Source organism: Rhynchophorus ferrugineus, unplaced genomic scaffold, assembly GCF_030347505.1.
Source record: "Rhynchophorus ferrugineus isolate W39M unplaced genomic scaffold, kcgeb_rfMv2 rfM2, whole genome shotgun sequence".
Lineage (NCBI taxonomy): Eukaryota > Metazoa > Arthropoda > Insecta > Coleoptera > Curculionidae > Rhynchophorus > Rhynchophorus ferrugineus.
This window is the reverse complement of record NW_027472581.1, coordinates 11,692,492-11,709,751: the sequence shown is the minus strand read 5'-3', so window position 1 is coordinate 11,709,751 and position 17,260 is coordinate 11,692,492. Positions and strand designations below refer to the sequence as shown.

Sequence of the window (17,260 nt, the reverse complement as noted above, 5' to 3'; positions counted from 1 at the left end):
ATACGATATACGTATAAAGCAAATAACATTTAGTTCAAAATCCAAATTCCTACTTCTATTCTTTCTTAGTCTATTCCTTTTCATTTTGATGACATATAACTGTCACGAATATATTACTTTTATATTACTTTTTATATCTGACAAATTCATTTTACCAATAGATTCTTTCATAACTAACTATAAGTGAACAAATTCATTCGTATTCATCCACAGACATCATCTATAATAATGTTATCTTTGAAAATACAATTCATCATATTAATATTCTAAGGAATCAGAAGAAATCATTATGGGATTTAGTATCTAACTCAACTACGCTTTATCATAACAGCATCTGGAATGCTAGTAATGAATGTTACTGATTATTCATATACGATATATATAAGGGTATAAACACCGACAAGAAACAATCATCCATCATATTACACTTGTATTCAAGTAGTGTAAGACCAGATGTATGGGATGGGCTCTAAGTTAAGATATCGTCTAAGTCAATCGATAGATTCAATATCGAAGACTAGAAGTTCACGAGCAGTGAGGACCAATTAGGTAAACTCTAGTTCATATAATATAACAAACGCAAGAACTCCTGGAAATATTTATTAAGTCCTGCTAATTCAATCTTCATTCTATTTTGACTCCATAATGCATAAAAAATAAATTTAAATTCCAACATTAAAATTTAATTAAACCCTTGTAATATTATTTGATTTAAGCAGATTAAGGCATATTTGCGAAATCTGCCTTCCAACGATTTCCAGGGTATTAAGTCGGAATACTGATTTCCAGGCGTCATTCCCGACTTAGACCGTGCATAGCCTTAACTTAATTTAGAAAAAAGTGATGTTGTAACGTTATATATGGGTCAGTAAGCTTTTCCCGTCCCGCTTCAAATCCAATTTGGCCGGCTAAATTCTGCTTCAGAAAAGAAACGATAAAAATCCAACGAGTTTATAGAGAGATAACGTTCTAAAATCAGGGGCGATATATTTGACGGCGGTGCCCGATCTTCGGGTCGCGATAACCATCTGGTTAATGACGTTAAAAAAGTCTTTAGAAGACATCGAACGAATAAAATTACCAGACTTTTTGGGTTAGTCCCCATAAAAAAAATATACGGAAAGATTAATCATCGTATTCGAAGACTCATCAGATTTATTTCCACATAAATAACAATTTTTTATATCAAAAAGTTTCAATATTTTTAAAATATCAAGCCGAATTAACTTTTAAAAATCAGCAACCAAAATCCAACGAGTGTATATAGAGAACACAAAAATAATCGCATATTATTTATTCTAGAACACATAATATCAACAAATACGCGCTAAAAACAGATAATAGATATGTGACATGGCTTTAGCGTCCGTAAACATGAAACTAAGACACAATAATGTTTTATATATCAGCCTATTTAGTGTCACACTTTCTTAATTTCCGTTTTTAAACATTTCAGACATAACTAGTTTGAACAGCTGTTAAATCACATTGACACAGCTAAAATAAGAATCACATATTTTAGAATGAGGTTATTTTGTTACATTTTTGAAAAATCGAAATATTGCCATGTAAATACCGTTATGACTTCATCATAATTTAATATTGTCATATTATACACCACTTGTATTTCCTTAACACACCGTGTAGATATGTAATAACAGAACTACTTCAGAGTGATCTTCATAAAATCATCGTTTCACATCAACCTCTGTCTTCGGATCATATAAAAGTCTTCTTGTACCAAATACTTAGAGGTAAGTATGCAATTTAAATTTAGGATAAAAACGTATGAAGAATCATGGCCTATTTGATTTTAACAGAAGCAATTTCTAAAATTAAATTAAAGTAAAACAAGTTACAATTGTTAAGATATTATTTACGCTGGTAAAATAGAGAAAGTGGGACGTTTTGTTAACAATATAAAATAACAAGAATTATTATTTTTTCTTCATCCTAAGAATGGTAATTAGGGTATTGTGTGTAGAGATATTGACTAGCCAAACTAGCAGTGTAATTTTCTGTAGTGTGACTGAGTACACCTTCTTCTCACTTTTTCCATTTTAAAATTATAATCCTAACATTGGGTCATGGTTTTTCATATATTGTTATATTTAAAATGAAAGTGCATCAATTTATACTTTATCAGGCAGCTGAAGAGGCTCTCCATTCATATTATGAAGAGAAGTCTTCTGTTCCACATTCATCTTTCATCAATACAGTATTCACATTTTGTTGAAAATGTAAATAAACTTATAAAATTGATATTAAGGTCCATGAAGCATATGGTCTATCCAAAATAGCAGTGAACCTACGTCATGTATTTTTTAAACAAATTTTACCGGCAAGAGGATGCCTCTAGTTCTTGTTCAAAGTAACTGATTAAAAACGCAATCTGTTCTGTCTGACTGTAGTTGTTATAACTAATATTTTAAAGAATTTTGCGAGAATTTTTTAATGAAAATATTGTCTGATTCTAAAACGTATTTACAAATTGCTTCAGGCAATACACTAAACATCTTGATGACGTATGTTCACTGCTTCTTTACATAGACTATACCTATATGCAGGAGGCATTCACCATTTTATTAAAATTATTTTTTAAATTTCTTTTGTGTTTCCCGCAGAGTTAGCCATGGGCTTTAAGATGTAATGAAATCTTAAATAATTATTATTTTATGTTTTTTCAACGGAAAATATTTGTTTAATAAATATGAATTGTTTCATGTTTTACTATTTGTTCCTCAATGTTTTAGGTTTAAAATATATACATTCAGCTAGGATATTACACAGAGATATCAAACCAGGCAATCTCCTAGTCAATAGCAACTGTGTTTTAAAGGTAAGCAACGTCTTATTTCACGTCGGGTTCGCGTCCGTTAATTCCAGCTTTTCCGAGTAAATCCGAGTCAATGAACGATTTTATTACGGGAGTCAGCATTGTATGATGCTGTCCGTGTTCTTTTTTTTTGTTGTTGTTCTCGTCCGCAAGATATGCATCAGTGGAGGCGAAATTACGAATTTCGTTTCTACGAAGAAGGCGATCGCTTCAAAAAAAAGGACGAGGATACAGTTAGTTGTACGGAACGTATTCAGTTACCGGTTAATTCGTTTTTTTTTGCGTTTCATTGATAACATTGCTGGATGTAATGAACTTCAATCGCCTATCGTGCACGCTTTTAAAAAACGTAGTTTTTTGCTTACAAAACAAGTGGCATGTATTAAAATAGAATAAAATCAAGTTTTTGATGTGTTTCAGTTAAAAAGATTTAATAGATATGGGTAGGAATCGACCACCCACTAACTCTTTTACTTGGAACAACAATAACGGTAATGATTGTTGTATAATAAAGATATGTAATGGGTCTAGGAAGGATTATTGAAGTTTTCATCAATCTCGCATGGCTTAAAATCATTTCAATATGTTACATTTCGAAGAATATTATGATAACACGCATCAAATCGTATTTATTTGATTTTATTTAAACTAACTAATAGGCTAGTTGACTACTTTTCATAACTATATTGATATTTTTATGTATTACCCGGAATAAAAGTTATTTCTGGCAAAATCTGCACATGGCATAGTTGTTTTGGTATGGTACATGGCGTAAGTTGGTGTATATTTAGATATTTATATGTATATTAATGCTGTGAAGGCCCCTAATGTAATTACACATCGGTAAAAACTCCAAACAAGTGAAGTTCTTAGAAAATATGACACCAACTGACAATATAGATTATTTATTGTGGAAGGTAACACGAAAACTCAAAAGGCCCCAGCGGCATAACCCTCCTATTAAAATAGATAAAAATAATTGAACTAGAAGCAGTAAAGAAAAGGTAGACATCTCAGAGTACGTAAAAAATATCTTGAAACCCTTCCCGTCTGAGCTATCTCAAGATGACGAAAATAAAATTACTAGCTTCCTAAATTCGCCGTTTCGTTTCTTCAGAGAGATTAATTGTAAAAAAGCACCAGGATATGATCTAATAATCGGAAACATATTACAGGAACTATCAGATAAGGGGGTAAAATAACATATTTACTAACATATTACGCTATATTACGAACTAATTATTTTCCTAGCATCTGGAATGTAGCTCAAATAATAATGATTCTCAAACCAGGGGATGAACACCAGAAGATGTCACCTCCTACCGGCCTATAAGTTTATTACCGATAACCTCAAAAGTTTTTGAGAAACGGTACTTAAAGAGGTTTAAATATTTAATAGAAAAAAAAAGATCATTACAGAACACCAATTCTCATTTCGCAATAAGCATAGAACAATTGAACAGACTTGTTAACATAATAAATATGGACTTAAACGCCAAAAGATATTGTTCGGCTGCTTTCCTAAACATATCTCAGGCCTTTGATAAAGTATAGCATACGAGATTGCAGGTTAACTTAAAGAATCTTCTCCCTAATCCGGATTATGAGCTACTAAAATCTTACCTCGGAGATAATTTTACAGGAGTTCCACGAGGTAGCGTACTGGGTCCAGTACTATATCTTCTGTAACAGGTCAGTTGAAAAGTCCCCGGCCTACCATAGAAAAACACATTTTTTAAGTAATTTTTTTTTATTCAACAAAATTCCCTTCAAGGGTGATACACTGATTATAGCGACCCTCCAACATTTCTTCATTCGACGAAAATTTCTTCCCACCGAGCATTCTTTTCAGATCTGAGAACAGGAAATGGTCGCTGGGGGCCAGATCTGGAGTATACGGTGGATGAGGAAACAGTTCATGGATTTTTGCCATGACTGACTTGTTTTGGTTTCATTGACTTGTGACACGGTGCATTGTCTTGGTGAAACAACACTTTATTTTTCTTCAAATGCGGCCGTTTTCAGCGATTTCGTTTTTCAAACGGTCCAGTAACGCTATGTAATAGTCGCTGTTGATGGTCCTTCCTTTTTCAAGGTAGTTAATGAAAATTATTCCATGCACGTCCCAAAATACAGGCGCCATAACCTTGCCTAACTCAGGTTTATTACGCTTGGTCATCTTCAAACACTGCTCCGAATCATCAACTCGTCATTGTTTTTGGTCAAAAGTGAGCTCGCACGGCACCCACTTTGCGCAGAGCTTTCTCATACCCAAATATTCGTGAATAATATGATATATACGTTCAGTTGATATCTTTAGAGTGTCTGCTATTTCATTAAATTTCAATTTACGGTCATTCATTTTGCGGATTTTTTAATGTTTTCTCGTTTAAAACCTCTTTTGGGCGTCCACTGCGTTCGCCGTCTTCGGTGCTCATTTCACCACGTCTAAACTTAGCATACCAATCCTTGATGGTTGATTTTCCTGGGACAGTGTCCGAAAAAACTCGGCATCGAGGCAAGTTTTTGCTTCAACTGTATTTTTTCCCTTCAAAAAGGAATATTTTATCAACACGCGAAATTCCTTTTTATCCATTTTTTTTCACGATAACAAATGTTGCTTCACTCAAAATGCTATAATTCACAAACTAATGATCCGACAGCTGTCAAATTTATACACACATCTTTTGAATACATGCAAGCATCTAGTATTTTACCATTTTAAAAATATTTCCTATAACATTCAGTATTTCTTGATCTTCCAATACCAATTATTCTTAGTGAAATTTGAGCTATTTGTCTTTTGATGGCAGAACCCATGTCCGCACTTTTAGCAGCAGAAAACTAATTTTATAATTAGATAAATGGTGCAAGTGCATAATGTCAAAACAAGCCAGCAAATTGTAACGATGTACAAAACGTATTACTATTAGTAAACGATGTACTATTAGTAAAAATTCACTGTAATTTTGTACAATGTATATATGCTCATCATCAAAATTTATGATGCAACGTTGCTGCACTAAATTTAAGTTTTCGTTTATTTTGATTCTGACAACAAAATACGAATGTAAATAAAATAAGGAAACAAAAATAACGTTATAAAATATAATTTATTTTAACATTATATAACATCCGCATATTCATGGAAGGATTTAAGCTACACTTAACAGCCACGATAGTTTGTAGGTTAGAGTTGTTTTATTATATTTACACTGACATATGACAACGTTGTCGACCAGCACCAATACAACTCAAATTTTATAGACCGATCTGCTTACATGTTCAGCCGCATCAGACTTCATTCTGTCTCTTTTTAACTAGAGTAATGCTAATTAGCATAATAACAAAGAAACATTCTCCGAGTTTAAGACAGTGTTGATGACGTGCATTGGCTGTTTTATTGGAAGGATTTTGTGACACATTTTCAATCAATATTTTATTTTATAGATCTGTGATTTTGGATTGGCACGAGTGGAGGAACCGGACACTTCCAAGAACATGACCCAGGAGGTAGTAACACAGTACTATCGAGCACCGGAAATTCTGATGGGCGCAAAGCACTACACCGCGGCTGTGGATGTTTGGTCGGTCGGATGCATATTTGGCGAGCTACTAGGCCGGCGTATTCTCTTCCAGGTATTGCATCATTGTACAATCGTAACACTAGATCTTATCCCCTGTTTGCATAAAATATATGGTGTTATATTTTGTTTTTCTTCTAGGCACAAAACCCTGTACAACAGCTGGAATTGATTACGGAGCTTCTAGGAACGCCCACCTTAGAAGATATGAAATACGCATGTGAAGGTGCCAAGACTCACATGCTGTCAAGGGCACCCAAGCCCCCAAGTCTGTCGGCGTTATACACGCTGTCATCACAAGCAACCCATGAAGTTGTACATTTACTTTGTCAGATGTTAGTGTTCGATCCGGTGAGTATCCTTTCTCCATTATCAATACCAATATATAATAAAATGGTTTATTTCTCCAGAACAGGAGTATCAACATTTTTAAAGTAATGTTTCACTCAACCAAATTCTTTATTTTACGGACGTAAAACCATCTTAAACTATTACAAATCAAACACCCTGTAATGTAAACAAGGTCAAAACTTTTATTACAACAATTTTAAATGGGATATTTTCATTGTCTACTTTAATTTTTAATGTGAACCATTGAATTGTTTCTGTTTGATCTTGCCCTGGAGTAGCATCCAATCTCGACTTGATTTATTTTTGGTGAGCTGAAAAACTCATAATTACAAATTGTAATCCCCATCAGAATATGCATTTTTATATGATTAAAAGCTGAGGATCTATGATTTATCTGTGATATAAAGTAGTACGTTGGCTTTTGATGATAAATTGATTTTATAATAAGTCAATATCAATATCAACTATTCGAAAGATTCGAGATTTGAAAATGTTTAATACAGTAAAACAGTAAATAATTTTTTTCACTCATCTTGCATCTAATATGTTCTATTTTTTTAAAATAGTATTTGTACCTAATCATAAAATCATTTAACAGCCAAAAATAAATATTTTTCCATAATTTTTACTACTTCATGTGTCGTTGCTATAGAATTTTTTAGAAAGTTAGCAGTTTTTAGAAAAGACATACTTTACTATTGTTAAATAGCGATTCATATTATCCATGCAGAATCTAATACCTTTTAATTTTACTTCTATATTATTGTAAGATATTCTATTCAGTCTTTTTAAAATTCTATACGTTCACTCGTTAGACAAAGACAAGCGCATTCGCCATATTTGTGGAAGTCTTTTCCTCTCACTGAAAATCAGCGATCGTAAAGATCTATAGGTGAATAAAAAGTATTCAATATGTATTAATAATTATTTATTTCTAGGATAAAAGAATATCAGTAGTGGATGCACTGGCACACCCCTATTTAGATGAAGGTAGGTTAAGGTACCACTCGTGTATGTGTAAGTGCTGCTACACCACCGCAACAGGGATGCGTCAGTACACTTCTGAATTCGAAAATACTGCACCGCAACCGTTCGACGACCATTGGGAGCGCAAGCTCACGTCGGTGCAACAAGTAAAAGGTAAGAATGAATTAAATTCATTAAATTAAGAGAGAATTGTCTGTCAGTTTTATGTCAACAATGTTCATGATATTTAAAACATTTAAAATATCTTTATTATACATGTGAGTGTATGAAAAAGGAATTCAAGTTTCTAACATTAACACATTGACTGCCAACTCCGAGATAACTTGTAGACTGTGTTCTTTTCTAGGGCCCTAACTACGAGTTATTTCGTCCTGTCCTCCGACTTGCTTTGATTTTGTCAAGCTACGATTCAACTCTAAATATATCACTGCTTATATCGATAGATCGCTTCTCGGAAAAGAACAAAACAAATTAATGCACGGACAGAAAATTTAGAAAAAACAAATAAAAAATATTATAAAAATTAGTTTAAATTCAAGAAATAAAATGATATTTTATTGCTTGTGGGACTTCTTAAAATAATCATCCACATAAAGGGCTGGCTACTCTTTACAGGATGGACAGAAATAATGGCTGGCTAATTTCTCGGCGTTTGCTTGTGTACATATACAACATAGCTTTGTACAACGCTGTTTTTTTTTTGGGTAGATGGTAGACACTCTCTCTCTCTCTCTCTCTATATATATATATATATATATATATATATATATATATATATATATATATATATATAATATGTAATTAAACCTTTTTGGGCCATCTAACAGCCTTTCTTAGAAATAAGTAGTAGAAAAGCATTTGATCTGATTGGTCAATGTCAGACATTTCATTATTGTAATCTCAAATTGTATTTCATTGTTTTTCACAGAAATTTTTCCATTGCGATTGGACAGTTTTACCATTTCAACAACATGCATCTTTGAAATGCTAAGGATGTCTAGCACTAGCGTGACCTACATTATTGTAACATTCCTCAGATGTTTTTCCGCTCTAAATCTTTATTTTCATTACATGACCGTCGGTTTTTGTATGTATTGCCGGAAAAGCAATCTTCCCCGTCATAGCATCATGGATTCGTTAATACAAATGTTTGTATCTGACACATAGATTTCAGGCCTAATATTATTGAAATTTAGTATTGATCTCAACTTCTATAATCTGTCGGGACATGTTATTGAATCGACTCATATGTGAGCACTAAAGGAAATTGATGGAAAAGTGGATGGTCCCATTTGTAACAAAAGTTCAATAAAAAATGAAAATCGATCAATGATCAATGTGTTTCAATTGTTACAATGATCATTCCAATTACAAATTAATTACAACTTAGGGATTAGGGAAGCACCTAATACTTAACATAATCAAAAATATATTATGATACATTGTTTCTAATTTAATAGTTTTGGTTCAATCTACCTATATAATGTATCTTATGTTCATAATCTTTCTTTTGTTACAGAGGAAATGCACAAATTCATCGCGGTACAACTGAACACCAGCAGGGTGCCTTTGTGCATTAATCCCCAATCCGCGGCGTTCAAGAGTTTCGCCAGGTAAGACGGCCGCCGCCAACCCAGTGCCAGCGCAGCGCCATTGCATAGGTGACCGAAGCCGCCTTCTATCTGTCGGTGTACGTTAATTCTACACTTTTACATACGAACAGTTCTTGTATTTGCTAACAAACGATATTTGTCTGTCTATAAATTAACATGGAACAATCAAATAGTGGGTTACTGTGGTTATTTCGTGAATGTTGGGGAAATATTCGTCTTTTTTTAACTAAGAATAAGTCACATGTGCTTTGCAAAATGATGCAAATAAAAATGATTAAAACAAAGGAATTCCTATTTTCTGACGTCATTCTAAAAAATAATAAGCAATTTAAACACAAATATATACAACTGAAGCTATTATTTACAATGGAAGAATGATTTAGCAACGTTTACTTTGTTTTGTGTTAATTAATACCTTATATTCTATAAACAATATTTTGAATCCTTTTAAGCAGACTTTGGCTTGTGAGGATTTAATAATGTTAGATAGCACCATCCTTCTTGTAGCTTTAAACTTAAACATTATTAAAAGTTAACATTAATTATTAATATTGATAAAATCTAACTCCTAAACAAATTAATCTAATCTTTCAAAAACATCAAACATGACTTTTTTTAAACAAGTGAATTATAACTTTTTGAGTGGTGATATCTCTGATAACTAAAAACATAAATTAACAATGGGAAGATTTGTTTTGTTTTGTTTTATTAACACTGTTTTGTATTCTATAATTGATACAAGTTTTTAACTCAACAAATTTGCATGCTTACATATGCTAGTCTGTGCAGCTTTTATTTACATTCATTACTCACATTTTTTTCCAAATAGTTAGTGACATGTAATAGCAGTAGCAGTGCTGCAGAGCTCCCAAAAAAAAACTAAAGAAACTCCCAAAAAATAATTACGTAATTCTCACTAAAATATTAAAATATTTTCTATTACTTACTAAAAAGCAAATCCCACATAGCATTTCCGAATTCATGTTGTAATAAATGATAAAAAAAACTGCTATGGAAGTGCGTGTCACGGGAGTAACATAGACCAGTGGAATAACCTATCATCGATAGGCTACCGACTAACCCTATAGGTATTATTTATCTGGGCCACACGATCGTGCTCTGCGAGCTTCTTCAAACACCTGCGCGGCATTCCGGTTATATGTCTGTCTATACGGTCTAAAACAACGCCGCTATTAAGTGGGGATTGTGATGTTGGTTATCTGTATCAGACTTTTACGCGACTTTCGGCCACTTAATGATAATATGAAACAATAACAAAAAAGAAAATAATTAACATAAATATAAAACAATAAAAAAGTTGAAATTTAAAGAAAAAGGTGAACCATTACCAAATAATATTATTGAAAAATCTAATAGGTATAGGGTAAAGTAACACCGGTAAATTTAATAGAAACATTTATATTTAATGTTTAAATTAATGTATTTTCAATTTTCTTTGCGGAGTATTGAGGTAAATTTCTTGAGAATAAACTCACTTACCATTTGTTCCTCTTATCCCACACTTGGTAGAGAACGATTACGTACTAAACTGTCAGTCACTTATTCAAGAAACGATTGCAGAACATTAAATGGTATACTACTTTTTCTAAAATGTTTAATAGCAAACAATTTCGGAGACACATTCAAAGAGATTAGATCATTATTATAAATTGTGATAACAACTACCATGACAACATCAGAAGCCGAAAGGTGTTTCTCAACACTAAAGCACATCAAAACGTTTCTCAAAAACTCAATGGCCAAAGATCGTTTAACATCTGTTTCCATGCTATCTATTGAAAAACAAAGTTTATTATATATAGTTATAAAGAAAGTTTATCTCCGAAATAGAAAATTTTAATGACAAAATTATTACCAAATTTGCGAACAGAAAAGGACGTAGGATGGACTTAAATATAAAAAATAGGTAAGTTTTTTTTGCGAAAATTGCAGAACGCCATAAATCTTTTATCAGGAACCAATTAATTAATGTTAAAATAACACAAAATGCATTGCAAACTTGTTTAAGAAATAATACTAAAAATAATTACATACTTCCTGCTGAAATACCAATCTATTTTATTAAATAAATTACACAAAACATTGTATATTAGATTCTATTTTAAGCTTTCAATATGTCTTGTTCTTAGTATTGATTATTTAACATAATCCTTTAATGCACTAATTGATCATTTCAAATGCACCAGTGTGTATGTATGTGCGTAATTAATCCAATCTAATATATTGATCTACGTTGCAAGGGAACCGTTTTACAACTAATAATTTAGCGACACGGCCCGACCTCATTAAGCTTTGAATACCTGAGGATGTATATACATTAGCAAATTCATGGTAGTGATATAGAGCTTGTGAGATACATAGATCTGTCAATATATGCAATTCGACAGCACATGCACCTAGACTGTATTAAATTGGAAGGCGTGATTGACGTTTGTTAGCATTAACTTTGAACTGTTATTTTTTATATTTCTTTCTTCTCTGTCCTTGCTGTCGCTTTTTCTAACTACCCTCGATTTCCGTGTGTATTTTCCATTGTCGGATTTTATATATTTTTCAGGGAATCATAAATAAAACTATGTTTCAGCTACATATTTGGAAATTTGGTTCAATCTACCTAACATAACGAATATATTTTTTACTATTAGATTTAGCTGTGTTTCGAAGGTAAATAAAATTGCAAAAAAAGAACAAAACAATGAACTTTTATTAATTCTACCTCATATTTGTCATTGCTAAAATTATAACTGACTTGACTGACAAGTCTTAACATTATTTTAATAACCTGAAAGTGTATTTAAATTGAATTTAAGGTTTAAAAAAAATCTGTTAAATAATTTAGAAAATCAAAGAGTTATACTACTGTAGTTGATTATGTTGCTAAGTTACAAGAATATATTAAAAGTCGACGTACACCGGTGGGTAAAAGGGATTTCTATCTATTTATCTTTTTTTTATTGATAATACACATTTTGATGGTTTTAATAAATACTTAAATTTAATAATAAATCAGTGATTTCCATGCTGGCGCGTGCGTAATTTTTCATTTTTATTGGTAGATTTGATTTTTTTATTGTAGAGTAGTAGTAGTTTGTCTTTTTCGACGATTATTTATAATAGGTCTCCCACTGTTCTGTTCTGTTTTGTTTGTTTATCCTTATATATTTTGCTTTTTCATTCTTTATTATTGTTTATTTCATTTGATATAAACCAGAGATCTATTTTAAATATGATTTTCAAATATTAAAAATGCATGGAAGTCAATTTTTTTACATTTGTATTTTGTAAACATTATTCATTTCAAGGCTAACACGTTGTATATACTTCAATGTTTCTAAAACAATTGGTTTATGGTGTATGTTTCTTTTATATTCTTTCGGATATATATGATTATTGATAAATGTTTCAAACATTTGTTTGGACTAAAATAGAGTTACGTTAAAACATTTACTACCAAAACATTAAAATGTATAAAAAATCAATGAGTAATGTTGACGAAATAGCATTATTGTTTAATTTTAATATTGTTACTACGTTAGTTAATGTCCAAAATCAAAATGAATATGATCGATCATCTATTCATCTTGTAATTTGAATGTTACCGAACTAGTATATAAAAAAGTAAGATGATGGTTGTTATACAGGAAAGAAAAAGTTGTCTGTGCTCCATTTAAGAAGACCCTAGAAATTCTGTTATCACCCGTCATCTTTCTATGTGCTGCCTGAATTTCCGTTTAGGTCAGTTGAGTTTTTATTTATTTTTATTTCATCTAGTTTTTTATTAACTTTGTTTATTGTTTAAAACACCATTACATTTAAACTATTCTTTGTTTTTTCGTTACATGTTTATTGCATGTTTTTAATTGGATGACGTTTTTATTTTTATTAGAATTTTGTTTTGATTGTATAAAAAATATGCATAACAATATAACAAAATAACTCAATTATTTCAAATTACTTCATGTAGGGAGTTTTGATATTTATGAAAGTCTTAATAAATTATATCATTTTCTTAAGAGATAACAAATGATAACAGCACAAAACTTTTTATATATTATGCTTTAACAACACAATATATACCTAAAATAGAAATGCAAAATAATAATAAATCAAAGAGTGTCGATAATATTATAAATATGGTGCTGTTACTCATGTTTTTTTTTTCATCAGAATCATTTAAAGTTGAGACTTATATCATATAATTACCGATAAGATATATTCAATTAATTCTAACTAATGTTTGTTTCAGCTCTACAGTGGCGCACCCCTCAGAATTGCCACCGTCTCCGCATCAATGGGACTGACCCTGGGGCAGATCTGTCCACAGATAACGCCAGTCGCCTTCCAACAAATCTCTCTAAGTTTCTCATGTGAATTTTATCGATAAAATGTAGGCTAGGATGTGTAACAAACAAAACAAATAAACCACCTAAAGCAACACCAAATATTTGTCAGGGATGCTATGCAATGCAAGGATGAAGAAAGGGACAATCGCGCTGCAAACTCTTTAAGTGTGTGTTAATCTATATTTTATTCGCTCAGTTTTAATTATGTATTTAGATGGTGTAGTTCATAAAAATACCTGTTTGCCACCTTAGAAGTAAGGACTTAATTGTAAAATTGTAGAAAAGCAACGGACTCAATTTTGTTCGGTCGGGATTTTTCGGAAAAACAAGTGAATTGAAAGCGCAGATGACATCCCCCCATAAGGAGGGAGCACTCACGTTTGGAAATTGTGCCTTTGCTTTTCAGAGTTGCTAAATGTTACTTACAAAAGCAATTTAAAACCGAAAAAAAAAAATCAAAAAATTACTAAACATAGGAAAAGCGCCTAAATCAGTGTACATTTATATGTATAATTCGAAAGTATAATTGGTTTACAATAGTGGTGTAACGAAAATGTAGATAATGTGTGTACAGATATCACTGCCTTGAGTAGTATAGATAGAAACGAAGTATATTTTAGTTCCATAAGACTGGCAGGTAATTCCTGTTGAAGCAGTTCTTCATTTTTTTAACTAATACTGATTGTAGTATAAAAGTATTCATCATACTTTTAAATTTTGTATTTTTACGAATTATTTCATTTTAACATTTTAAGGGACCTTTTCGCGATTAGCTAGGTAATTTTTTATGACTATATTATATTAGGGTAAATTTTAGAAGTCCGACATATTTTTCTCTTTGATTAGATTTTTTCGACTAAGAACAGCCTTATAATTCATAATTAGAATGTGTTCGGTAGATTAAAAGTTCTCATTAAAGTTTTGTTGTTTCATGGTATTTAATTTCAGAAAATTACGGACCATATATAAAACATACAACCTTGGTTTTTTTTTCTGTTGTTTTTTAAACGGATTTTCTTCCAAGCATACCTTGAGACAATGAAGAACTGCTTGGTAAAATACACCAAGCATTGCTGATCTTGGTTATTTAGAATTTAAGAAATTTATTTTAAGGATTAAGACTGTGAATAATAGCTATTAAATTAACTATAATGTGCAGCAGCTCTATTAAAGAACCTATATTAGAAGAAAAAAAACGAAAAAAAATTAATGAAGATTTGCCAACTTCACCAAGTAGTTTAGTGTATTATGTGTGGTTTCTAAGTGTGCAATGAGATAAATAGAGACTGTGAACAACTATAACATTTAACGTTTAAGTAGCCAATTTTTTTAACTTCATTTTTTAAACATTCATTTGTAAATAATTTTGTACTCTTAGTTAATTTTACTTTAGGCTCCAATTTCGATTTAGTTCATGTGTCGTTAGGTTTAAATTAATGTTGTTTAAAAAATAAAAACGACAGTGTTAGGAAGAAACCCAAATTATTGTGATATTGCTCTTTAGTTTCACTGGAAATTAAATATAGCCTTGTACAAAATGCATATAAATACAATGTTGTTCTATTTTTCTCATATAGCGAGGTTTAAAAACATAAACCGTCGTTTCTTACTAACACTGTGTAGTTAATTCTTAATAATTTTGGTTATTCCAGAACTGCCTTATATTTTGCTAGATGGTTACTTATTACTGGCAAATTCAAAAACAGCGTACCCATATCTAGTGTATGGTACTGATTAATTCATGTATATATATTTGGGTATCAACTTACTCATTTTAGGCTAATAAGTAACTTTGTTTTCATAGTAATCCGATTGAATTCATAATATTCGTGTGTTACAATTAATACATTGGCAACAATACTGTAGGACCAATAATTTTTTAAAGCTAATTCCTTGTAATAATAGTAAATGTGGAAAAGAGATAGGTTCAAATACATGTGATAAGTGTACGATAATTATAATCACTGTTTTATGCGTCCAATGTATAGGGATAACACACGGATTTTACCACATTAAAATCCACATTTTTTTGGTTCAGTCATCCCGTAAGATTTTTGTAATTATATTCCAATGAATTTTCCAGCGATCTCAGTAACATACATGTAAATATTTGAAGTAATTTCATACTTTTTTCAATTAATGGTCAGTTAATATTTTACTTCGTAAGCAACCTATATGAAAATAAACAACACAAAGTAAATTGGATGTTTTATTTCTACAAGTTATGGGAATCCTATGAAATTCACTACATGCAGAAGGTTTTCGTTAGTTTAATTTTTTGAAGATTATTGAAATTTGGTTCAAAAACTGTATTGAGTTTTCCACACATGACTAATCTAGCACCGTGTGTTTATGATGAATTTGTTTATTTGATTTATTTGTTAGAAAATCTATAAATAAAGGAGATCAAAAGGCTTAGAGTAATCTCTTACTCGTTCTGCTAAACCTCTGTTCTAAAAACTCCGCTTTCTTCTAATAGAACTGTTTAATTGTAGAGAAAATAATATGTCAGTGCTCTTTCGCGTTTCATAAAAAAATCAAGAAATTACTATCCTAAAAAAAGCACTTATATAAATCAGTGTACATTTAAACTTACATTTCGGAAGTATATTTGGTTTACAATAATGGTGTAGCAAAATGTTGATAATGAGTGTATATATATATCACCGCCTTGAGTAGTATAGATAGAAACGAAGTATATTTTAGTTCCATAAGAATGGCAGGTAATTCCTGTTGAAGCAGTTCTTCATTTTTTTTAATTAATACTGATTCTAGTATAAAAGTATTCATCGTACTTTTAAATTTTGTATTTTTACGAATTATTTCATTTCAATGTTTTAAGAGACCTTTTCGCGATGAGCTAAGTAATATTTTTATTACTATACTATATTAGGGTAAGTTTTGGAAGTCCGACACGTTTCTTTATTTCTTTACATTTTTCGAATAAAAACTGCCTCATAATTCATAATTAGAATGTGCTCGGTAGATTAAAAGTTCCCATTAAAGTTTTGTTGTTTCATGGTATTTGATTTTAGAAAATTACGGACCATATAGAAAACATACAACATTGGTTTTTTTCTATTATTTTTTAAACGGATTTTCTTCTAAGCATACCTTGAGACAATAAAGAACTGCGTGGTAAAATACAATAAAAAAGCATTGCTAATCTTGGTTATTTAGGATTTAAGAAATTTATTTTAAGGATTAGGACTGAGAATAATAGCTATTAAATTAACTATAATGTGCAGCAGCTCTATTAAAGAACATATATTAGAAAAAAAAACGAAAAAAAATTAATGAAGATTTGCCAATTAAACCAAGTAGTTTAGTGTATTATGTGTGGTTTCTAAGTGTGCAATGAGATAAATAGAGACTGTGAATAACTATAATATTTAACGTTTAATTAGCCAATTTTTTTTACTTAATTTTTTAAACATTCATTTGTAAATTATTTGTACTCTTAGTTAATTTTACATTAGGCTCCAATTTCAATTTAGTTCGTGCGTTGTTAGGTTTAAATTAATG

General features: G+C 31.0%; 1 protein-coding gene across 5 annotated transcripts in view; it reads left to right on the top strand.

Annotated features, from left to right (window-relative positions):
- nmo (serine/threonine-protein kinase nemo) overlaps positions 1–15,935 on the top strand; it is a 326,764-nt gene extending 310,829 nt beyond the window's left edge. Inside the window, exons 5-12 of one of the 5 annotated variants that reach the window (XR_013004631.1) lie at positions 1,648–1,754; positions 2,754–2,839; positions 6,287–6,475; positions 6,562–6,771; positions 7,710–7,911; positions 9,278–9,419; positions 13,034–13,127; positions 13,639–15,935. Coding sequence is in view for 3 of the 5 variants with exons in the window: in XM_076397227.1 (XP_076253342.1) it covers positions 1,648–1,754; positions 2,754–2,839; positions 6,287–6,475; positions 6,562–6,771; positions 7,710–7,911; positions 9,278–9,371; positions 13,034–13,115 (970 nt within the window). In the remaining 2 variants the exon portion in view is untranslated. Of the gene's footprint in view, positions 1–1,647; positions 1,755–2,753; positions 2,840–6,286; positions 6,476–6,561; positions 6,772–7,709; positions 7,912–9,277; positions 9,449–13,033; positions 13,128–13,638 lie in introns of all 5 variants that reach the window. The other 4 variants (XM_076397227.1, XR_013004630.1, XM_076397228.1 and 1 more) reach the window with 4 other exon arrangements.
- The last annotated feature ends 1,325 nt before the right edge of the window (positions 15,936–17,260 follow it).